Source organism: Rana temporaria, chromosome 2 (genome assembly GCF_905171775.1).
Source record: "Rana temporaria chromosome 2, aRanTem1.1, whole genome shotgun sequence".
NCBI classification, from domain to species: Eukaryota; Metazoa; Chordata; class Amphibia; order Anura; family Ranidae; genus Rana; species Rana temporaria.
The window spans coordinates 196,764,692-196,787,029 of record NC_053490.1 but is presented as its reverse complement, the minus strand read 5'-3'; the positions used below and the strand labels follow the sequence as shown (position 1 = coordinate 196,787,029).

At 40.5% G+C, this 22,338-nt stretch overlaps 1 protein-coding gene across 1 annotated transcript in view; it reads right to left on the bottom strand.

Moving 5' to 3' along the window:
• Positions 1-22,338, bottom strand: part of MYO16 (myosin XVI) — a 357,599-nt gene that overhangs the window by 92,626 nt on the left and 242,635 nt on the right. The window contains exons 24-27 of the mRNA XM_040336205.1: positions 4,396-4,471; positions 1,894-2,066; positions 412-492; positions 67-272 (exon numbers count right to left, since the gene is read on the bottom strand). Of these exons, the coding sequence (XP_040192139.1) occupies positions 67-272; positions 412-492; positions 1,894-2,066; positions 4,396-4,471 (536 nt within the window). The remainder of the gene's footprint in view (positions 1-66; positions 273-411; positions 493-1,893; positions 2,067-4,395; positions 4,472-22,338) is intronic.

Here is a 22,338-nt window from a genome sequence, read left to right as displayed (position 1 = left end):
ATCCGGGCCGCAATATATATATATATATATATATTATTGTCCTATTACTAACAACATAAATCTCACCTTGACAGGAAGTCAGGGAAAGCCAAACGTACTGGATAACCATGACGTATAATTTTCACCATTTCCAACACTCCAATATATTGTAGTTGAGCTGACACATAAAAATTGTCAAAGGTTTCTGCCAGTTTAGAACTATTAGGCTTAATACAATGCATAAGATGTAGCGTGCTGCCTTGTATCTTCCCGATCAGTTCTGTGAGAGATTTCTAGATAGGAAAGACAAACCTTGTTCATTAGAAATATTAATAATGTATACAGTATACATATAATCTTCATTTTAAAATCCATCAAATAGAAGGGAACAACCTGGTTTTACAAAAAAAATATATTTCTGAAATTGCTTACCCTGAGTTGTATAGTCACAGTAGTGGGGCCTCCACGGTCCAACTTTTGAAGAAATGAGTATGATCCTTTTTTTTTCAACAACTGAAGGAAAAAGTAAGTAATATGCATATTTTATTTTCACCCGTTATTAAGAACCAATTTATTCCTCAGTACTTTAGGAACATAAAAAATAATGTTCAACAAAGTGTTCCATACACTATGGGTCATGATGGGTCAACTATGGGTCAAATAGAGAGAACTTGTTTAGGATAAGTACCACTTGAATGCAAATGCCCCACCTGCCATATTACTTGTGCATAATACTGTCTTCCCTGCAGTTTCCAGACCTGGATGAACTTATGGATGTTGGTGGACATAGGATGACACCATCACCTTGTCAATTTATTCCACCACCAGCACTCCTGCACCTACATGTATTCGAATAGGCAGGAACTGAAATCCTATAATAAGACACTTCCTGATCCTGCACAATGACCGTACCAACCAGGTCATGGCCTGCCAACATCTTTAGCTTTTGTGAGTCACTATCAGGCCTTGTACAGACGAGCGAATCTGTCCGATGAAAACGGTCCGCGGACCGTTTTCATCTGACATATCCGCTAGGAGATTTTGGTCTGATGGTTGTACACACCATCAAACCAAAATCCCCGCGGACAGAGAACGTGGTGACGTAGACGACACCGACGTTCTCTATCGCACGAGTTCAATGCTTCGACGCATGCGCGGGATTTCGGTTCGCTGGTTAGACGTACTAACCAGCGGACATGTCCGATGGACAGCTTTCCAGCGGACATGTTTCTTAGCATGCTCAGAAACATTTGTCCGCTGGAAACCTGTCCGCTAGGCGGGAAAATTGTCCGGTCGGCCCTTCACACGACCGAACATGTCCGCGGAAACTGGTCCGGCAGACCAGTTTCAGGGGACATGTTCGGTCGTGTGTACGAGGCCTCACTGTTATGAGACAAGTAGGAAATACCTTATGGCTGCGCACAGGGTGCTGCTGTGCTTGATTCCTTCCCTTAAAATAATTTTGAAAATGTACCCTTCAAGGTGTTTGTTTAGAATAAGCCTCAGGCAGACTGCAAGCTACTTGAGAAGAGGAGAATAAGGGGGGATATGATCAACATGTACAAACATATAAGGGGTCCATATAGTGAACTTGGTGTTGAGTTATTCACTTTACGATCAACACAAAACACAAGGGGACACGCTTTACATCTAGAGGAAAAAAGGATTTAATTTCCAAATACAGAAAGGTTTCTTCACAGTAAGAGCTGTGAAAATGTGGAACAGACTGTGGAAAATACAATTAACCCAACACCATTATTTGTTTAAAGATAGCCTTATGTGTGTGTTTCTATGCTTGCAGTAGAAATTAATGATAAAGCATAGCTATCTGCTACACTGTTGCAAGTGTAAGCAATAAACATTACAACATTTAAAATAGAAAATATAACAGCACATAACCTTGCTGGATCTTACCTTACTAAGTTCCAGGATCTTTTTGGTCTCTCCATTTGATGTGGTTAGTGTTTTTTTAAAAAGTAAGGCTGCTTTGGGTCCTCTGAGCTTCAAAGGTGGATACGGGGGTATAAGTGATCCTGTTTGAGTCAGCTTTGACTGAAATATCTGGTTGACTATCACATTTTCACTGGCTATGGGAAAGCATTAATAATTAGTAATATATAAAGGGTTTGCACAGCAGTACTCTCTATTACTGTAAGTAAAGTGTTGCAGGGTTCAGGCTTTCTGTGAAGACTTGTTTTTTGGGATAATGTACATACTCTTCTGTCAGCTATTAGTGGCATATAGTACAATAAGAAGGATGAAACATCCTGTGTGGGCTGGTATGTGGATGGATGTTGGTACTGTGGGTGGGACATATGGCATTTTGGGGGACAGGTTATATTCAGACACAGCAAAGACAATGATAATGGCTCTGAACTGGGAACAAAATGGAAGAACTAATCTAAATCATAATAAAAACAAAATCTTTTCTAAGGGCTCATGCACACTGCTGCTCAAAAAAAGAAAAATCTGCTTTTTACAGGCAATTAAGCTTTTATTTCAGCTTGAAGAAGCTTGTACTTGCTGGGGTCTTTTGCACATTTATTTGAGCTTCTTTGAGCTCCTTTGAGTCCTTTTGAGCATAAGTTTTTTTTCTCACATACCCTCCCCTCAGCTCTTTTTTCCTATTTTTGTTCTGAGTTTTCAAACTTTATTGAGCTTTTTCATGCTATTTTGCACTTTTTTGTGCATTTTTGTGTGTTTTTGGGCACTTAGGCATCTTTTCTGTTCGAAAACTCCTCTCAAAAACACGAGTTTGGCAGATTTTTTTTTCTGCCTGTAAGAGCATATTCCTGTAAACTCCTGAAAAAGCCGTAGTATGCATGGACACATTGGCTGATATGGAGGGAAGAAAAGATGAGAGCTCAAAAAATCTAAAAAGCCTGTAGGAGCAGCTTCTTTAAGCTTCTTTGAGCTGCAATGTGCATGAGCTTGTCACGTGGACAAGTCTCCCAGTTGGAAGATATTCTCTCTATTCCTGTTCCAGTGACAATTTGAATTTTTGGGATTTTCAGAGGTGGTGAATCCTTCCAGCAAGAACACATACAACAATATAAACCAATATAAACCTAAGAAGCGTTCTAACCCTAATCTACACTATAAAAAATTTTTTTGGGCTGTAGATACATTAAAATGTATGAAAATTAAAAAATTAACCTATGCATTGCCCATGTGCTGCCACGTGGGATGAAGGATAATGAATTATATGTTTCCTCATACCTGCAAGTATTAGTTATGTGATTTTCTTCCCTGGTCAACAAAGCTGCTGGGCAGCATAGGGAAGGTATGTTTAAACAGCTGTGGTGGCCAGCATTAACATATGCCAAAAAGCATATTTTTACTTTAATGTACTACAACCGAGAATTACATATGTATTTTTCCACTCTGGTGACACTCCTACTAAAACTACTACTAAGATCTACCTACAAATCCCTAATGATATAAGTTTAGTAATTTATAGCTGATGTCGGGCCAATCTGGAGCATTGGCTGTGACATACAGATAAGAAACAGGTATTTTAGATTAGTTCTAGTGAGCAATATTGTGTGTTTATGACTGCCAGAATTTTTCCAGCTTGTTTCAATCCTCCCCCCCTTACCATAGGAAAATAATAAAGTATTACTATTATAATGTCATCCGAATCCCTCTAAGGACTGCAGTGGGTTTAAGAGAGAGCGAGTTTATGTACTGGGAGATGCCTAACTGCATTTTATTAGTGAGAAATCTAGCGATCTCCAGATCATTTATAGAAGAATTCCAGGTATGGATATTTTATACATAGTTACATTGGCCTAGCTTGAACCAGTGTAACTATGTATATATCACACCCGGGTGATGCCCCTGTAAGCTGGAAATCACTGATACAGACACAGCTTGTCCAGTGCTCTCTACTTTTTCCCGATCCTATGTTGAGTGGCCGGCTGGATGCATTCTGAACACAGTAGGTCTGTCACTTTCCACAGATGTCATTCAGAGAATGCTTTGCAATTTTTGAATGAATGCAAGGCGTAATTTTATTGGACGAATTGCAGAGGTGGGGTGGTGACATCAAGCTCTCCACATTTTTTAATTAGAGAATTCTTTGCATTCATTCAGAAAATGCAAAGCATTGTATGGATGGCATCCATGCGGTCGGTTGGTGACATCAAGCTCTCCACGTTGTTTAATCAGAGAATTCTTTGCACTCATTCAAAAAATGCAAAGCATTGTATGGACGGTGTCCCTGCCTAGCCACCAACCCCCTGTATTCTAAATGTAGCAAGTTACCAGTTTCCAGGGGCATCTGCCAGGTATGATAAATACATAGTTACATTAGTTCAAGCTGGACCAATGCATCTACTGTATGTAAAAATATAACATACCTGGGGTTCTTTAATTGTTGGTGTGAAAACTAAACAGTGAACAAAATTAACTTACTTTTCATGACAAAAAGAAGATTCTGAGATAGTACATCTTTGTTTTTCTCAATTGCTCCAAAAATATCATAAGTTACCTGAAACACAAAGTCACAATTATTACTGCTTACAAATGTGTTATTCGTACCTTCAGTTTTTTAATCATAATGTGTATTATTGAAGTCACAGGGCCAGATTCTCAGAGGAGACACGACGGCGTATGTCCAGATACGCCGTCGTATCTCTGAGTCCGGCCGGTCGTATCTATGCGCCTGATTCATAGAATCAGTTGCGCATAGATTTCTATTAGATCCGACCGGCGTAAGTCTCTTACGCCGTCGGATCGTAACTGCATATTTACGCTGGCCGCTAGGGGCATGTACGCTGATTTACGCGTCAAAATATGTAAATCAGCTAGATACGCAAATTCACGAACGTACGCCCGGCTGACGCAGTACAGTTACGCCGTTTACATTAGGCTTTTCCCGTCGTAAAATGATACCCCTGCTATATGGTGGCGTAAGTGCGGCGTACCAATGTTAAGTATGGCCGTCGTTCCCGCAACTAAATTTGAAAATTTTACGCCGTTTGCGTAACTTGTCCGTGAATGGGGCTGGACGTAATTTACGTTCACGTCAAAACCAATACGTCCTTGCGGCGTATTAGGAGCAATGCACACTGGGAGATTTCCACAGAGTTTTGCACTGTATCTGTTGCACGGAGAGAAAACCTAAGGAGGCAATGTAAATGACTTCTCGTTTACAGTATACATATTTATGTTGGACTCCTTTAGAGGATATCAGATCAATAAGTTCTTAGAATACTATAACCTATGGATAAACTGCTGATTGTAAAATTTCCTGAGCAAGAACATAAATAAATATGCAATATAGTTTGCTAAATCCAGAGGCTTAATTTTTCTAGTTTAAGTTTCACTGGAATTAAACAAATTGACAACTAATATATAACTTATAAATTCATAATATTTTCACATGCATATCTATTATTTTATTCATAAAAAATAATTAAGCATATTCAATAAGGCTATACAAGGCTATACAAACAATAATACCAATCTTCTTAAGCCTCGTACACACGATCGGTTTTCCAACCAACTTTTCCGTGGATTTTGGTCGAAAGGGCGTTGGCCATGAACTTGTTTCTTTATACACACACGGGACACAATATTTTCAGCCAACATTCACCAAACCATGTGCTTTTTCAGCTCTTTACCACCACCCTTTGGGCAACTTATGCTATTGTTGGCTGATGTTTAACATTGGTTCTGAGCATGCGTGTTTGTACATCGGATTTTAGTTGGACCAACTTGTGTACACACGATCGGTTAAACTGACGTAACAGATTTATTGCCCAACAGTTGGTAAGCATGAACAGCCAACTTTTGTTGTCGTTAATTCAGCCAACAATTGTCTGATGGAGCATACACACAGTTGGATTATCCAACACAACACGTCCATCAGACAATTATGGCCATGAAGTTGGATCATGTGTATGAGGCTATACAGTGATTTGACTACAGCAATGTAAAATATAATTTATTTATTGTTAAATACACCACCTCCCCAAATAAGACCATTAACCCAAGCTCTGCATTTCCATGTCAGTTTAATACAAATAAAAAAGAGCATTTAGACTCAAATATGAGCAAGCAATCAAACTAAAGAGGTACCACCTGGTCAGGTTCCACAAAACCTATGATACCAAGGGTAAGGTGAGTCCCCTGCCCTCACCACAACAGGATATTCATATACCAGTTGAGGGAAAAAGTATTTTCTGTATGCACTAGGATTCAGAAGGATCCCTTCAATCTTGCTCACCATTCAAGGGGCATAATCAAAAACCGCTTGTGATTTGAAGGCAGCATTGTGTGCTGAACATGATTTACAGATAGGATTAAGCTGCAAATTAAAGGAAACCCACAGACATAATGATTGAAGTCTTAACTTCAAATTGCAGATGGGGAACAGCACTCCAGTCTAGGATTGGTGACACATATTTCCTGAATTAATAATTATAAATAAAAAGTATTTATCACTGGACCTCAGACTTTATGTAAGTCTCACTACTGGTGTTGAAGGCTGCATGGCAGACAGGTCTCCTCATCTGAATAGGGTCTTGGCAGCATGTTGGCTATCCACAAATTGAGTCTTGCACAGCCTCTACTAGACCTCATTCCACCAACTTATATAGTCAGGGACACATTTATCATTGGCAAGAGGTATATTTCCCCATATAACAAACAATTTTTCAAATGATTGGTAGAAATGCTATGCAGTAATCTCCTATAAGATTATTTATCCATTGGCAACATTTTCTAAACGCGGTAAGGACCAGTAAAGCAAGAACAAGAGGCAGGGCTGGACTGGGACAAAAATTTGGCCCTGGACTTCATCCAGATTGGCCCACTATGCCAGGTCTCTCCCATGGCGGTCGGACAAATCCTGCACCCCCCTGGCCACCCAAGCCCCCTCTCCCCCTTCACTAGCCAATAGCCGTTCTACTTTATTAGAGTAGAATGACTGGTACTGGTATTCTTATAGGCAGTACCAGTGGGGAAGCTAGACATTATTTCACCCGGGACAAGGAATCAGTTCGGTGCTCCCCCTTATGTGACAAGATTAGGCAGAAGTGAGAAACTCCCAGGCCATAGCTGTTGAGTCAGCTGTCTGTCCCCTCCCCCATGCTCCTCTGGTCCTCCCCCTGCTTCTCTGTTCCCCCCAGGTGAGCGCTGCAGGGAGGGAGAGGAGGTGAGCACTGCGGGAAGGGAGAGACAGAGGAGCGGAGGGGGGCAGGGGTCTGCTGTCACTGAAGCCGGCCCACTGAGCCATCGGCCCACCGGGAAACTCCCTGTAGTCCCTATGGCCAGTCCATCCCTGACAAGAGGTGAGGTGCTAGGGGTAACTTATTGAAAGCTAGTGCATTTCAGAGCACACCAAGAAAACTCAAACCACCTCCATCACAGGCTTTATTTTCTGTTTTTAAATTCAGAAATGGCTAAAACTGTGTCATATTTTAAATCTTTCCTTCTCCTGTTTTGTGTGATACCTGTCACATTGAGAGGAAGGGAGGGTACATTGTCCCCATGATAACATAGACAGAAATAAAACAGAATGTGGTTCTAAACCTTCTACACATTGCTTTTATTGCTCCACCTATCCCTCCCTTCCTGTTTTGTCTAACTATTGTCTGGTCCCATGTAAATAGGAACAATCACTGAAACGGTTTAGGGTTCAAAATAATTGTTGAAAAAAGTAGTACTAATGAGACAGAGAGCGGCTCTGTTGAAATAGCCTTAATGGTGGAACTTTTGCTACAGCATTCTAAATGGCCATTATAGAAACCATTTATGAATGGGCCAAGTACGGGGTTCTCCTCTCGTGCCTATTCACTGAAAGACAGTGCCTAATGCACTTAGCTTAATGCTTGTGTCACATGCTGTAAAGCCTTTAATATTCAAAAGTCAACAAAATCTACCTGTTGCAAGAAAGTAGTGTGAAGTGTTGGTTTCTGATATTGCCCCAGCATCAAGCCATTTATATAGATCAACCCAATGATTTTTTTTTTTTTAAACAGCATACGTGTCTGTGCATTGACTGCAGCAATCTTGCCCTTTAGTTATAATTTTCTTTTATGAAATCGTTTTTTTTTATATACAGTTATCCTAGCACACGTCTCTTCTCCTTAAAAAAATAATTTCATGACATTAGCATTGTCATCCCTTTCTCATTTGCTTTCTTACCCCTGTCTTCCATGCTCACCTCCAGGACTTTTCAGACTCTCCTATCCTCAGGAACTCCCTACCTCAAGCCATACATAGTAGGTATTTCCTACTATGTCCCGAAAGCTCATCTTTTTCAGGAAAGCCTATTCCACCTAACAACTGGAAAACCTATTTCTACATAACGACTGAAATTTTACTACCTCCATCTGCTCATCCCTCACAGTTATTAGGTTTGTATCACTTGCCCTTCCCTTTTAGATTATAAGCTCTCATGAGCAGGGCCCTCCTGCTTTTCTTGAATTGTATTGTAAATCTACCGTCCCTCTTTATTTCTTAAAAAGTTCCTGTTAGTGCTATATAAATCCTCTACAATGTTATTAAAATAATAATAATAATATCTTTCATTAGCAGTGTTTCTCCACTCTGATAATGTAGGGATATAACTTGTATTGTTTTCTCTGTGTTCATTTAGTTAGGAAATACATTGGACTATGTTTCTGAGAACAGTGCTCCGTCTGCTCACAAATCTCACTGAATAAAAGCTTTACAGAGATTAACTAAAAAGATTACATGCAAATGAGATTTAACAGCAGCTTTGGGGAGAACTAATCTAATTTTGCTGGAAACTATGTATTTGTTAATGATCATTCTCTGTGGAAAATGTTAATATTTATCTGACTTGAAATGAGGAAATTAAACATATTTTACAGAAAGAAGATACAGTAAACAAAAAGTACTCAATAAAAATAAAAAATAAAATAGGATGGAACATGTCGTGATAGCATAATACCTTATATAGCTGAGACTCTGAATACTGAATGTGGTGATGTGAGTGCCAAGGGACAAGCATATCTCCTGAAAGTTATTCAGAGGTACTCTCCATTATTATTTGAGACGCTCAGTTGTGATAAGTTACAGGAGTATTGCCAGGCTCCACTTAATACATTTTAAGTTAGAGTTATGCCCTATACACACGATAGGTTAGTCTGATGAAAACGGTCTGATGGATTTTTTTGCCTACACAACATCAGTTAAAAAAAGGATTGTGTCAGAACACGGTGACGTCAAACACAACAACGTGCTGAAAAAAATGAAGTTCAATGCTTCCAAGCATGCGTCGACTTGATTCTGAGCATGCATGGATTTTTAACCGATGGACGTACCTACAGACGATCGTTTTTTTCTATCGGTTTTTTATCCATCAGATAATTTTAAAACAAGTTCCTATTTTTTTAACCTATGGATAAATAACCGATGGGCCCCACACACGATCGGTTTGGTCTGATGAAAACGGTCTTTTCATCAGACTAACCTATCGTGTGTACGCAGCATAAGACCAATTGCCTATTTTGTATATACAATTGTTACCAGCATATTTTTTTTCACTTATCATCTTTGGCAATTCAGTATACATTTTGCTAACTAATTTCTTTTAACAAAACTTTTAAAGTATAATTGTAATTTTGTAGAGTTATCCTTTACCTGGCTCCTAGCACTTGCTACCAGCCCCTACCTGCCTCCTAGCACATCCATCACCCTCTTATATTTACCTGTCCTTGGCCTTGCCAAACCCCAATGCCAGCCACAAATCCCCCCAACCCCACAAGAATCCTGGCTGGGCAGCTGCCTTTTTCACTGCATGCAAGGAAAAAATTGTATTTATTCACATGAACAGAGCATCTATTAGGTGTTTCAATGGTGGACATGATAGTACACCTTTCTGAATGCTGTACAGCCACCAATAGAAGGAGCTGCTGGGCTGGCAGAATTTTCATTGGTGGCTGTACAGCATTCATAAAGAGCCACAAAGTGGGGATCTGCCAGGAGGAAGAACAGGTGAGTATAACTACAGCTTCTTATTTAATTTCTTATTTGATGTACTATCTGTACAATAGGTAAATAGTTTTTGGTTGTATTAATTAATCTTTAAATGATCAGTAATGAACAACAAAAAAACAGATCATTACAAGTAACATTAATGCCCATATGCCAAGGCATGCTGCTTTTATTTAAATAACTTTCTAGTAAATATCTGGAAGCTGAGATTTAAAAAAAAAAAAGAATCAAAATAAACCTTGAAATGGCAATAAGAATTTTACGTCATATGAACTGTTATCTTACTGTAGTGCCAAAGAGTTAGCTGAAATGAAAATGACTTAATGCAGCCTTGATTTTGGTGAGGAACCTTAAGCAAAAAAGAAACCCCCCCAAAAAAAAAAAAAAACTACATGGGGTCCCCTCCAAAAAGGAAAGGGAGATGCCATGAGAATGCCCCTTCCCTCCTCATTCAGACTATGCCCTCAATAGGGGAAGAGGACCTTATTCCCACATCCCTGGTCAGAAGATGCAGGGGTCTGTAATGGGGACGCTTAAACGAATCTGGAAGCCCCTTTTAGAATAAGGGAGGGGGGAGCAGATATCCAGATGACCCCATGCAAATAAATGTTGGGTACTCATTCCCAAAAACATTTACAATGTAAATAAACATGCAGACATTGAGAAAGTATCTGATAAAAAAAAAACACAATGTCGTCAATCACATCATGCAGTGATGTGGATCTATTGTCAATAACGGTGGAATACTCACCACTGACAGAAACATAACAATTAACCACACTGATAAACATCTCCCTTTAGACCCGCAACACAATTGACATCAACTTGAATGCCTGCTTAATGTCAAAACAAAAATGTCCAGTGATGCTAGCTAACATCTTTCTAAATGTCACATCCTTTAATAAAAGACTGACTTCCCTAAATATATATTTTATTTTGAGTCCCCTCTGGCAGTTCCAAGGTACTAATGCCCTTTTTTGCCGGAGAATAAAATACAAGATTTGGCACCCATATGCCCTGTACACATGATCGGTTCATCCGATAAAAACGGTCTGATGGATTTTTTCATCAGATATCCGATGAAGCTGACTTTCATCAGTCTTACCTACACACTATTAGTTAAAAAAACGATTGTGCCAGAACGCGGTGACGTAAAACACAACGACGTGCTGAGAAAAATCAAGTTCAATGCTTCCGAGCATGCGTCGACTTGATTCTGAGCATGCGTTGATTTTTAACCGATGGATTTCCCCACAGACGATCGTTTTTTTCTATCGTTTTTTTAACCAACAGATAATTTTAAAACAGGTTCTAAGTTTTTTCACCGATGGGAAAAAACTGATGGGGCCCACACACGATCGGTTCGTCTGATGAAAACGGTTCAGCAGACCGTTTTCATCAGACGAACCGATCGTGTGTACGCGGCAATAGACTTTATTACGGTTTTGGCTGTATAAGGCTTCATGTACACGGGACGTTTTTACAAACTCTCCTGAATGATTTAACTTGACAGACAGTAACTGATGTTTAAAATTTCCGTTTTGCCAGGTTTACATGCCACAGTTTGCCATGTTTTGCCACGTTGGCTTTAGAAGCACTTAAAATGTTATTGTATTTTTTCAAATAGCCAGAAATGAAAAACGCCTGCAAAAGAAACGCAGCTAAATGCGAGTTACCGCATTCACAAGTGTTTACAAGCTGTTACAGGCATTTGGTGTTTTAAATGCCTCTGAGCATCCGTCCTGAACGTATATTTTTGCGTTCCAAAAAATGCTAAAATTCTAAACTCAACTGCCTAGAAACTACTATAAAAGACCCTGTGTACATGTATTGATAAGATAACAGAGGAGAGTTCAGGGGCAGCTTGAAAAAACGCCCAACTGCCCATCCCTGCCAGTAATCAGTGCATTTTTATAGCACCGATCGCTGTATAATTGTCAATGGTCCCAAAAATGTGTCAAAAGTGTCTGATCTGTTGCCACAATTTGCAGTCCTGATAAAAATCGCAGATCACCACCATTCTAGTAAAATAATAAAAAAAATGCCATAAAATTGCCCATATATCGTTCCATAGTTGTAGAAGCTATAACTTTTGCGCAAACCAATCAATATAAGCTTATTGCAATTTTTATTACCAAAAATATGTAAAAGAATATATATTGACCAAAACTGATGAAGAAATTCGATTTTTAAAAACATTTTTGGGGATATTTATTATTTAAAGCACAACAAATTTAAACCGCAGAGAGGATCAAATACCACCAAAAGAAAGCTCTATTTGTGGAGAAAAAGGATGTCAATTTTTTTTTGGTACAGCGTCACAAAAAATGGCCCGGTCAGGAAGGGGGTAAATTCTCCCGGGTCTAAAGTGGTTAAAGAAAGAGTTGGGCAGAAAATGGTACACTGATACAATTCAGTATATATTACATTGTCCAAACCTTGTTTGTAGAGTAAGCATTTTATAGATTAACCAAAGTTGAAGTCAATTAAAAAAAAAAAACGTTTTTATTTATTTATTTGTTTATTTACTTTTTAATGAGAAAATTTGAAGAGGAAAAGGCGCTGTGATCAAAACATTAATTTGAAGGGCTTGTAAAAATAAGGAGACAGGCTGACTAAGGAAGATCTTGCCTGAATGCTCAAATAAATAATTGCAGTTATTGATTGAATTTTAGATTAATAAGCATTCTTATTTGGTTCATTTAAAAAAAAAAAAGATAATTTTATATACATACTTATATTTTTTATCACAGATCAGAATAACAAAACATCCATTTGGCTGCTACATTGATATATCAAACTTCCTCAAGTATTTTGTTTTTTGAGATGTTGTATCTCATTCTTAACAACCTGGTTAGATCTGTGAATGTCATGGTAATATTAATTTTATAAACTTGTTTACAACAATAGTACTGCTTGCAATATGGTTAAAAAATGCAAATCGCAGTACACTTCAGTTTGCACAGAGGGATAAGTAGCTTTGGTGTTAGTCCTGGTGGCAATTTACTCTTGCTAGAAAGAACGAATTCTGTTAATACATAGGAGATAATTCCGATGTCAGAAAAATCTAATTCCTGGTTGAACAGTACCCTAAACATCAACAGTTCTGTTTTCTCAAGAAGATGACACCAGTAATTTTCTGAAATAGTACCTAGAGTGCTTAATCACTTTCCTAGTGGTGTCAGCTGACAGTATGTAATAAGTACAAGCCTATATTTATGACATGCCTTGAATTGTATTTAACCCCCCTGGCGGTATCCCCGAGCGTGACTCGGGTGGGTTTTTCTTGCTGCGATCGTATCCCCGAGTCACGCTCGGGGTAGACATGCAGAGCCTGCAGCGTGCGCTGGCTTACCTTGTCCTGGATCCAGCGATGTCACCGCGCTGAGGTGAGCGAGCGGGACCTCGCTCGAATCACACAGCGTCCTCCTGTGCCGCCGATCTCCGTTCCCTGCGACGTACGACGCATCGGGAGCGGAGATCGGCGCCAAATTCAAAAAAGTAAACAAACACTATACATACAGTACTGTAATCTTATAGATTACAGTACTGTATGTAAAAAAAACACACCCCCTTGTCCCTAGTGGTCTGCCCAGTGCCCTGCATGTCATTTTTTATAATAAAAACCTTTCTTTCTCCCTGCAAACTGTAGCTTGTCCATAGCAACCAAAAGTGTCTTTTTATGTCAAAAATGGTTTTAGATCAGCTAGAAAACAGCGATAATAAATTATAATCACTTGCAGAATTGTGCGATAGCGATTTGCGGGGAAATTCGTCTAACAAAAAAAAAAATAATGACAGCAACAATTCTGCAACTGAGGAAAATTTCAGTGATTTTGATTTGATTACATTATTGAATAATTTTTATTATAATTATATTATTACTTGCTATAATTATTTATAATTATTTATTATATTATAATTTAAAATGTTGTTTTTAAAAAAATGTCATACCGGGATGCCTATTAGATTCTTGTTTGGTCAGATTTAAGTGAGTTATTCCTAAAAATCACAGGCCTACAGTATAAAACGCCAAATTTCCTTGCAAATAATTGTACCGCTTTCAGCATGTTTTTTCAGACAGAATCATACTGCCAGGGAGGTTAATGGAATTTGTAGAAGTTTCACTTTATTTGCATGGTCATATCTGAATAACAGACCGATACCATCTGAAGAATAAATTCTTTTAGGCCTGTTTACCAGCAAGCAAAGGTGTAAATTGAAAGGATGGGGCAATAGTACCCTCCACTTTTCTTCACATAGGGATCACTACTAGTGTTCCACTTATGCTATTTACCCAAGTAGAATTCTCTAGTTATCCCCCAAATTCACCCACCAACAGATATGAGATGACAGATGCCAATTCCAAATTGTCAATTGTCCAAAGGAACCTGTGCCCAGTGGATCTTTGGGAAAACAACCGGGCAGGTGTGCTAGAAATGTTTTGCCAGTTGCTATTAATCATCTTTACACAAGCAGCACCAGCATCATCTATTGGCAATGATCACCTCCACCTCCCAACCATGATGCTTGGCCAAAGCACAATCACACTTATGTGTACACCAGATGAAGATTGTGACTGTGGAGAACTCCCCATCTATGTCTATCGGCAGTTTAACTTTCCTTGATTAGAAGACTAATTTATCATAATAGTTCTGCTTACAATTTACAGTTCCTGAAAGTGCAGATTAAGAAGGCCATCATATCAATGCTCTTTTCATAACTATGGGCTATAGAGTTTTTTAAAAGAATATTTAGGGATCATCAGGGTAAGCCAGGACATATAATCCATCCAGGGTGTTCTAATCATAATACTGAGACAGCTATACTGATTACTCAACTGACAGTAATGTGAGATTGCTTCAGTGCTTACAAACATTAACTGCATTACCTATTAAAGAACGCTTCCCGACTACATATTTTGAAAGGTATTATAAATACATTTTGCTTTTCAAAAAACAACCTTAATATTGTAATAAATAATATCTCTTATCTGGTTTATAAAAAATTGTTAACAATGAACGCATGCCAGAAACTGAAAAGAGTATTACTCACTTTCCAAGAAAACACAAAATAGCTTAAGTAATTGTGAATCAAAGGCAAAGACAAGGTTGAACAGGACAAGTCTGGAATGTACCTTGTGACTGTCACAAGAGCCCAAGAAATAATAATTAGCAGTGCTTACACATGTTTGAGAAAATGGCAAATCTCCTTGAAGCTAGGTATTTGCTGGCATTCGCATGCTTCAAAGTTAAAGGAAACTACAATTAAAATAGAAGTTGCTCCTGGGAAAAAGTCAAGCTTCATAAAATCCCAAACAGAATATAGCTGTGCTTATATCTTAAAAGAAATGATACTTAAAAAAAAAAATGATAGAGAAAACAAACACTGGATAATTTAACGTGATGTAGGTGGAAAGGAGCTTGGCTGGAATGGGCCATCAAGTAAGAAGAGGATGTGGTTCACCTGTTGTTGCAGTAATATCGTAATTGTTTATGCCAAAAAGAAATAGTATTTGCTTTAAAATTTACAAGTAATCATAAAACTACTCTGAGAAATTTCTTGGCAGTAATGAAGTAGTAAGAGCCAACTTCTCATTTTAGTACCTGATACACTGTCAGGGCTAAATTAACCATTAAGCAAAATAAGCACATGCTTAAAGGCAACAAGGGAAGTGACACCCCTTGCTATCATGCTCCTATAGGGAATTTAAAAACAAAGGGCCAGATTCATAAAGAAGATACGACGGCGTATCTCCTGATACGCCGTCATATCTTTGAATCCGGCCGGTCGTATCTATGCGCCTGATTCATAGAATCAGGTTACGCATAGATCTCCCTAAGATCCGACAGGTGTAAGTGACTTACACCGTCGGATCTTAGGCTGCAATTCTAGGCCGGCCGCTAGGTGGCGATTCCATTGCGGCCGGTGTAGAATATGCAAATGAGTCGTTACGCCGATTCCCAAACGTACGCTTTGCCCGTCGCAGTAAATGTACGCCGTTTCCGTAGAGATACGCGGCGTAAAGATAAAGCTGCCCACTAGGTGGTCTAGCCAATGTTAAGTATGGCCGTCGTTCCCGCGTCGAAATTTGAAATTTAATGTCGTTTGCGTAAGTCGTCCGTGAATGGCGCTGGACGCCACTTACGTTAACGTTGAAACCAATGACGTCCTTGCGACGTCATTTAGCGCAATGCACGTCGAGAAATTTCAAAACGGAGCATGCGCAGTACGTTCGGCGCGGGAACGCGCCTAATTTAAATGATACACTCCCCATTTGAATTAGGCGGGCTTGCGCCGGGCGGCTTTACGCTATGCCGCCGCAAGTTTGCAGGCAAGTGCTTTGTGAATCAAGCACTTGCCCATAAAACTTGCGGCGGTGTAATGTAAATGCAATACGTTACGCCGCCGGAATTCTACGTGAATCTGTCCCAAAGTGTGCTTATCCTTTTGCCCCTTTGTCCTGATCTACCCAATTCCCCTCCACCGATGTATACTTATCAAGATCTGACTGTCCCAGGCTCCATTTTTTACTTACATCTCGTGCTGCAGGATATTTTAAGAAGGTAGTACTTTTTTAACAATGTCCAATAAATAGTGACTGTAGACACCTGGAGGAAAAGTAATACAGTATAACCTTTATCCTGGGTTTTTCTTAGGAATGGAACTACAGATTTATTGGGGATACTGGGGTGAATAAATAGTCACTATTAATAAGGTTATTTACTTGATGTGTATGGCATAACACTTCGGAATTAACATCATCTGGAGAGAGTTACCTTGTTACATAGGTGCTTTTTGTACCATATGCTATGTTACCTAAGTTCTGAATATCACACCAATAAGGTGGTATTTAGGTAGTGTGATATATAAACGCCATGTTGCTATATACCATGTTAATGAATTGTTATGTTACACAAGTGTCATATTTCTCAATACCATGTTTTGAGAGACAATATTATTCTGTAAAAATTTGACAGAAATCATAATATTCTTTCCCAACAAATGTATTCTTTCGTGACTAAACAGTGTAGAATCCACATTAATCCCAAGGAGAAACTGGTATGTTCTACCCAGCAGTAGCACATAGCATTGCATCTAACTCTGGACTTTATTTGAGTTGTGTGTTCACTTTCTGAATCATCAATGGCTGCTATACCCACTCAGGTTTTGAGTTGTACACACTATGGCCCGGATTCACAGACAAAGGCGCATATTTATGCCGCCGTAGCGTATCTCCTTTACGCTACGCCGACGCAGCGCAGAGAGGCAAGCACTGAATTCACAAAGCACTTCCTCCCAAATCTGCGCTGGGTTTCCAAGGCGTAAGTCGGCGTAAGTGGAAGTGGGCGTGAGCCATGCTAATGAGGCCTGACCCCATGCAAATGATAGGCCGAGCACCAGACAGATACGAATCGCCAACTGCGCATGTGCCGTCCGTGGGCGCATCTCAGTGCGCATGCTCACAATCATGTCAGAACAACTGCCTAAGATACGTCGGATCACTGCCTATGGCGTGAACGTAACCTACGCCTAGTCATATTCACATCCTACGTAAAATACGTTGGCTTGTGTTCCCTGGTGCAGCCCTTTGCATGGATACTGCTGAGTTACACCTCCTTTATGGGGCATAACGCCGGACGTATGACTTTACGCGCACTGCGTCGGACGGACGTACGTTCGTGAATCGGCGTATCTCCCTCATTTGCATATGTGAATAGAAAATCAATGGGAGCGCCAAATACGTCCAGCGTAAATATGCGCCCACTCTACGCCGGCGTAGGCAAGTTACGTCGGTCGGATAAAGCCTATTTTTAGGCGTATCTTAGTTTCTGAGTCCGGCCCATAGATACGACGGCACATATTTGCACTTAAGCGGCGTATCTCGATATACGTTGGTGCAAGTGCTTTGTGAATCCGGGCCTATGTATTTAGTTTTATTTTTCTTGTTTGACCACATTGCCCTTCTTTTACTGTGGTTATCTACCATCCAGCTCTATACATATATTTTGGCCTCTTACCCTTCCATTAGATATGTTTCATGTGTGCATTGTTAGACTTGATACATTTTATTGGATATTTGTTTAAAATGTATATAATATTACATTCATCCTGATTCTTATAATTAATAACAAATGTCCATAAGAATATATAAATCATAATAACTAGAGGTAGACCGATATATCGGTCGGCCGATATATCGGTCGGCCGATATATCGGTCGGCCGATATATCGGCCGATATTTGGCAGTTTTTAAGAAATCGGCATCGGCCGATTATTGTAAAAAAATCGGCCGATTTTCGGCTGCCACGCTAAACCCCGCTCCACCTCCAGCAGCACGAGAAATTAATCCTTCAGCCTGGTAGCCTGCACTTGTCACAAGCCCGAGCAACTGCAGTAGTTGTCTGCGCGAAGAGATCACACTTGTTATGCTTCCTGCATGCTGGGACGGTGGCGGGATTACTGAACATAGGCTCTAGGCTACGGCTCCAGCCGTAGCCTAGAGCCCATGTTCAGTAATCCCGCCACCGTCCCAGCATGCAGGAAGCTTTTGTGATCTCTTCGCGCAGACAACTTGTACTGCAGCTGCTCGGGCTTGTGACAAGTTTGCTTTCTGCTACAGTACAGCCCGCCGAGGTAGAGGGGGGGGTCGGCAGGCAGGCTACCAGGCTGTAGGATTAATTTCTCGTGCTGCTGGAGACTGGGGTAATGTACAGTATTCCTATCATCTCTGATAGGTGCCTCGGCTCTCTAGTGATTGTACATAGTACTCCAACTCACGTGGGAGCTCACAGGTGTCATCCAATGGACAGTGTGAACATGTCAGAGCACACCCCTCTCCTGTATACACACTCATTTTATATATATATCCATCCCCACCCACGGCCAGCTCCATCCATCCACCCCCCTCTACAAAGCATCTCCCACCCACGGCCAGCTCCATCCATCTCCCCCTCCACAATGCATCCCCCACCCACGGCCAGCTCCATCCATCCATCCCCCTTCACAATACATCCCCCACCCACGGCCAGCTCCATCCATCCACCCCCCTCCCTCCATCCACAGCCAGCACCATCCATCTCTCCCCCTCCACAATGCATACCCCACCCACGGCCAGCTCCATCCCTCCATCCCCCTCCACAATGCATCCCCCACCCACGGCCAGCTCCATCCATCCACCCCCTTCCCTCCATCCACAGCCAGCACCATCCATCTCTTCCCCTCCACAACACATCCCCCCTCCACGGCCAGCAGCATCCAGCCATCCCCCTCCACGCCCAGCACCATTCATCCATCCCCCTCCACAATGCATCCCCCAGGCACAGCCAGCACCATCTTTCCTCCTCCACAACGCATCTCCCACCCACGCCCAGCACCATCCATCCTCCTCCACAATGCATCCCAATCCAAAAATCGGCCCAAAATATCGGCCGCAAAAATCGGCATCATATATATCGGCCATCGGCTGCCCCGATTTCTAAATATCGGCATCGGCCAGAGAAAAACCCATATCGGTCGACCTCTAATAATAACCTTTAAAAAAAATTATGTATCAGCTAAAGAGTGTTCCTATGCTTTGATAAAATTCAAGCCGCCTCTGTTGCCTTCTGCTTGATAGCCATTTGTTCTTCTGTGGGGCTTGAGGTCTGGGTTGGGCCGAGACCCGCGTGGTCTGCACATGCAGTTACGTTCACATCTTTAAAAGTGCATTATACTTGCTTTGAATGTCATATGAAAATAGTAAAATCATGTACAATCTGGTAAAATGTAATATAAATTTCATTATGCATTTTCTTTTGCTTGTTTGATGTATGTAGGATTGCTTCAACTTGCTTATCCCCTGATGAAGACTTTATATAAGTTGAAACACGTTGGATTTGCAATTTATTTTAATAATTTCATGTATTCCTGCAGTATATGTATATTGTAGGAGTGGTATATGATCTGATTGTGAAGTGTCTAGACCAGCCAATTTTAAATCTGTTGTTCAATAAAAGTTTTTTTTTACTTTTTTTTACACAAATTTGTAATTGTGTGATTTCTATTGCTGCAACAAAGTCCAATAGGAGATATATTTTGTCTAGTGTATCAGGGATGGAGCAGCCTTCTTCCCATGATATAATTGTTACTCTCTGCTTTCATGTATGCAGTTTGGAGACAGGTTAAAAGTCTGCTTTCAAGTAAAAAATAGCACTGTGCAAAAGTAACTATAAAAGGGGATAACTGCCATTCTAAAAAGAAATGTCAGACATACAGAACTTTACTTACCTCTGGTTTATATGCTATGTTACCTGATGTGGGGTTCACAAACCTATTACCGTATTTATCGCGGTATAACGCGCTCCCGCGTATACCGCGCACCCCTAAAGTGGCCCCCAATCCTGTGAAAAAAAAGTTTTTTAGTTTTTTTGTACTTACAGTTTTGGTGTCTTGCGCGGCGTCCATCGGCGGCCTCGTCGGGTCCGGCGTCTTTCTGCGGCTTCGGGTGTCCTCTTCCGCGGGTCCGGCGTCCGTCTTCGGCGGGTCGGGTGTCCTCTTCGGCGATTTTCAGGGCAAAATAGTGCGCGGTATACGCCGATAAATACGGTATATATTCATTTTCATGCTAATGAATGTAAAAAAACATGGGCATTTATCCAGGGAAAGCAGTGCTCTGGATACTAGTCTCTTGTGAGCAACAGGCATACCGTGGATATAAAAATTCTACACACCCCTGTTAACCACTTAACCCCCGGACCATATTGCTGGTCAAAGACCAGAGCACTTTTTGCGATTCGGCACTGCATCGCTTTAACTGAAAATTGCGCGGTCGTGCGGTGTGGCTCCCAAACAAAATTGGCGTCCTTTTTTCCCCACAAATAGAGCTATATTTTGGTGGTATTTGATCACCTCTGCGGTATTTAGTTTTTGCGCTATAAACAAGAATAGAGCGACAATTTTGAAAAAAATGAATATTTTTTACTTTTTGCTATAATAAATATCCCCCAAAAATATATATAAAAAATTGTTTTCCTCAGTTTAGGCCGATACGTATTCTTCTACATATTTTTCGTTAAAAAAAATCGCAATAAGCGTTTATTGATTGGTTTGCGCAAAAGTTATAGCGTTTACAAAATAGGGGGTATTTTTATTGCATTTGTATTAATATTTTTTTTTACTAGTAATGGCGGCGATCAGCGATTTTTTTTCGGTACTGCGACATTATGACGGACACTTCAGACACTTTTGACACATTTTTGGGACCATTGGCATTTTTATAGCGATCAGTGCTATAAAAATGCATTGGATTACTATAAAAATGCCACTGGCAGTGATGGGGTTAACACTAGGGGGCGGGGAAGGGGTTAAGTATGTTCCCTGGGTGTGTTCTAACTGTAGGGGGGGTGGACTGACATGGTGAAATGACTGATCTTCTGTTCATACATTGTATGAACAGAAGATCAGCATTTCTCTCCCTGAGGCCTGGTTCACACCTATGCAAATTGGTTGCGGCTTAAACCAGATCCAATTCGCATAACATTATAAAATACATTGTTTTCAATGAGGCTGGTTCACATATGTGCGATGCATTTGCACTGCACATTGCCGAAAAACCGTGTGCGTTTTTTAGGCATTGCGGTGCAGCTCAGGTGCGAATTCAGGCCCATTATCTTCTATGGGGACGCATCTGATTCGCACATGTGTTAATTTCTCTTCAGGATTTCTCTCATTCAGCTTAATACACTTCCCCCCTCCCCCTTCCCCTCCCCTCTCCCAGGTCTCCAAATTTGCATCTAAAATGGAGCTGATCTGCTGAACAGTTGTCTTATCTATCTGCAGAGATAAGAGAGCTGAAATTCGCACCTCACTAGTGTGAATCCGGCCTGACAGGACCGGGAGCTGTGTGTTTATACACACAGCTCCCGGTCCTCACTCTGTAACGAGCGACCGCGTGTGCCCGGTGGCGATCGCGCCCACCAGGCATGCGCACGGGAGTCGGGGGTGAGCGGGGGGCGCGCACTCGCCTCTAGTGGCCTGCGCAAGATTTCTGTGATGTAAAAAAAATGAGACAAAGATAAAAAAATTCAGAACTTTTCAGAAAAATATATTCTATATATAGCTAATAGTATTTTCACTACTGAGGTTTGTTTACTCTTATGGTTCCTTTTTGGCCTGAAATAATCAATGTACTCATACATGGCTCATAAATTCTGGTTCCAAGTATATGTGGACATGAGTGGACATCAGCTTCAAGAAAGGCCCAGTTTATAAAAGAAAATGATAATAAATAATAATTGGTGTAGCAGTCTTTTCGGATTGGCTCATCTGGCATATCATGACACATATTTCACTAATGATCTGAAGACATGTTGTGGCAGTAGCATCATTATGGAGATGGAAATTCTG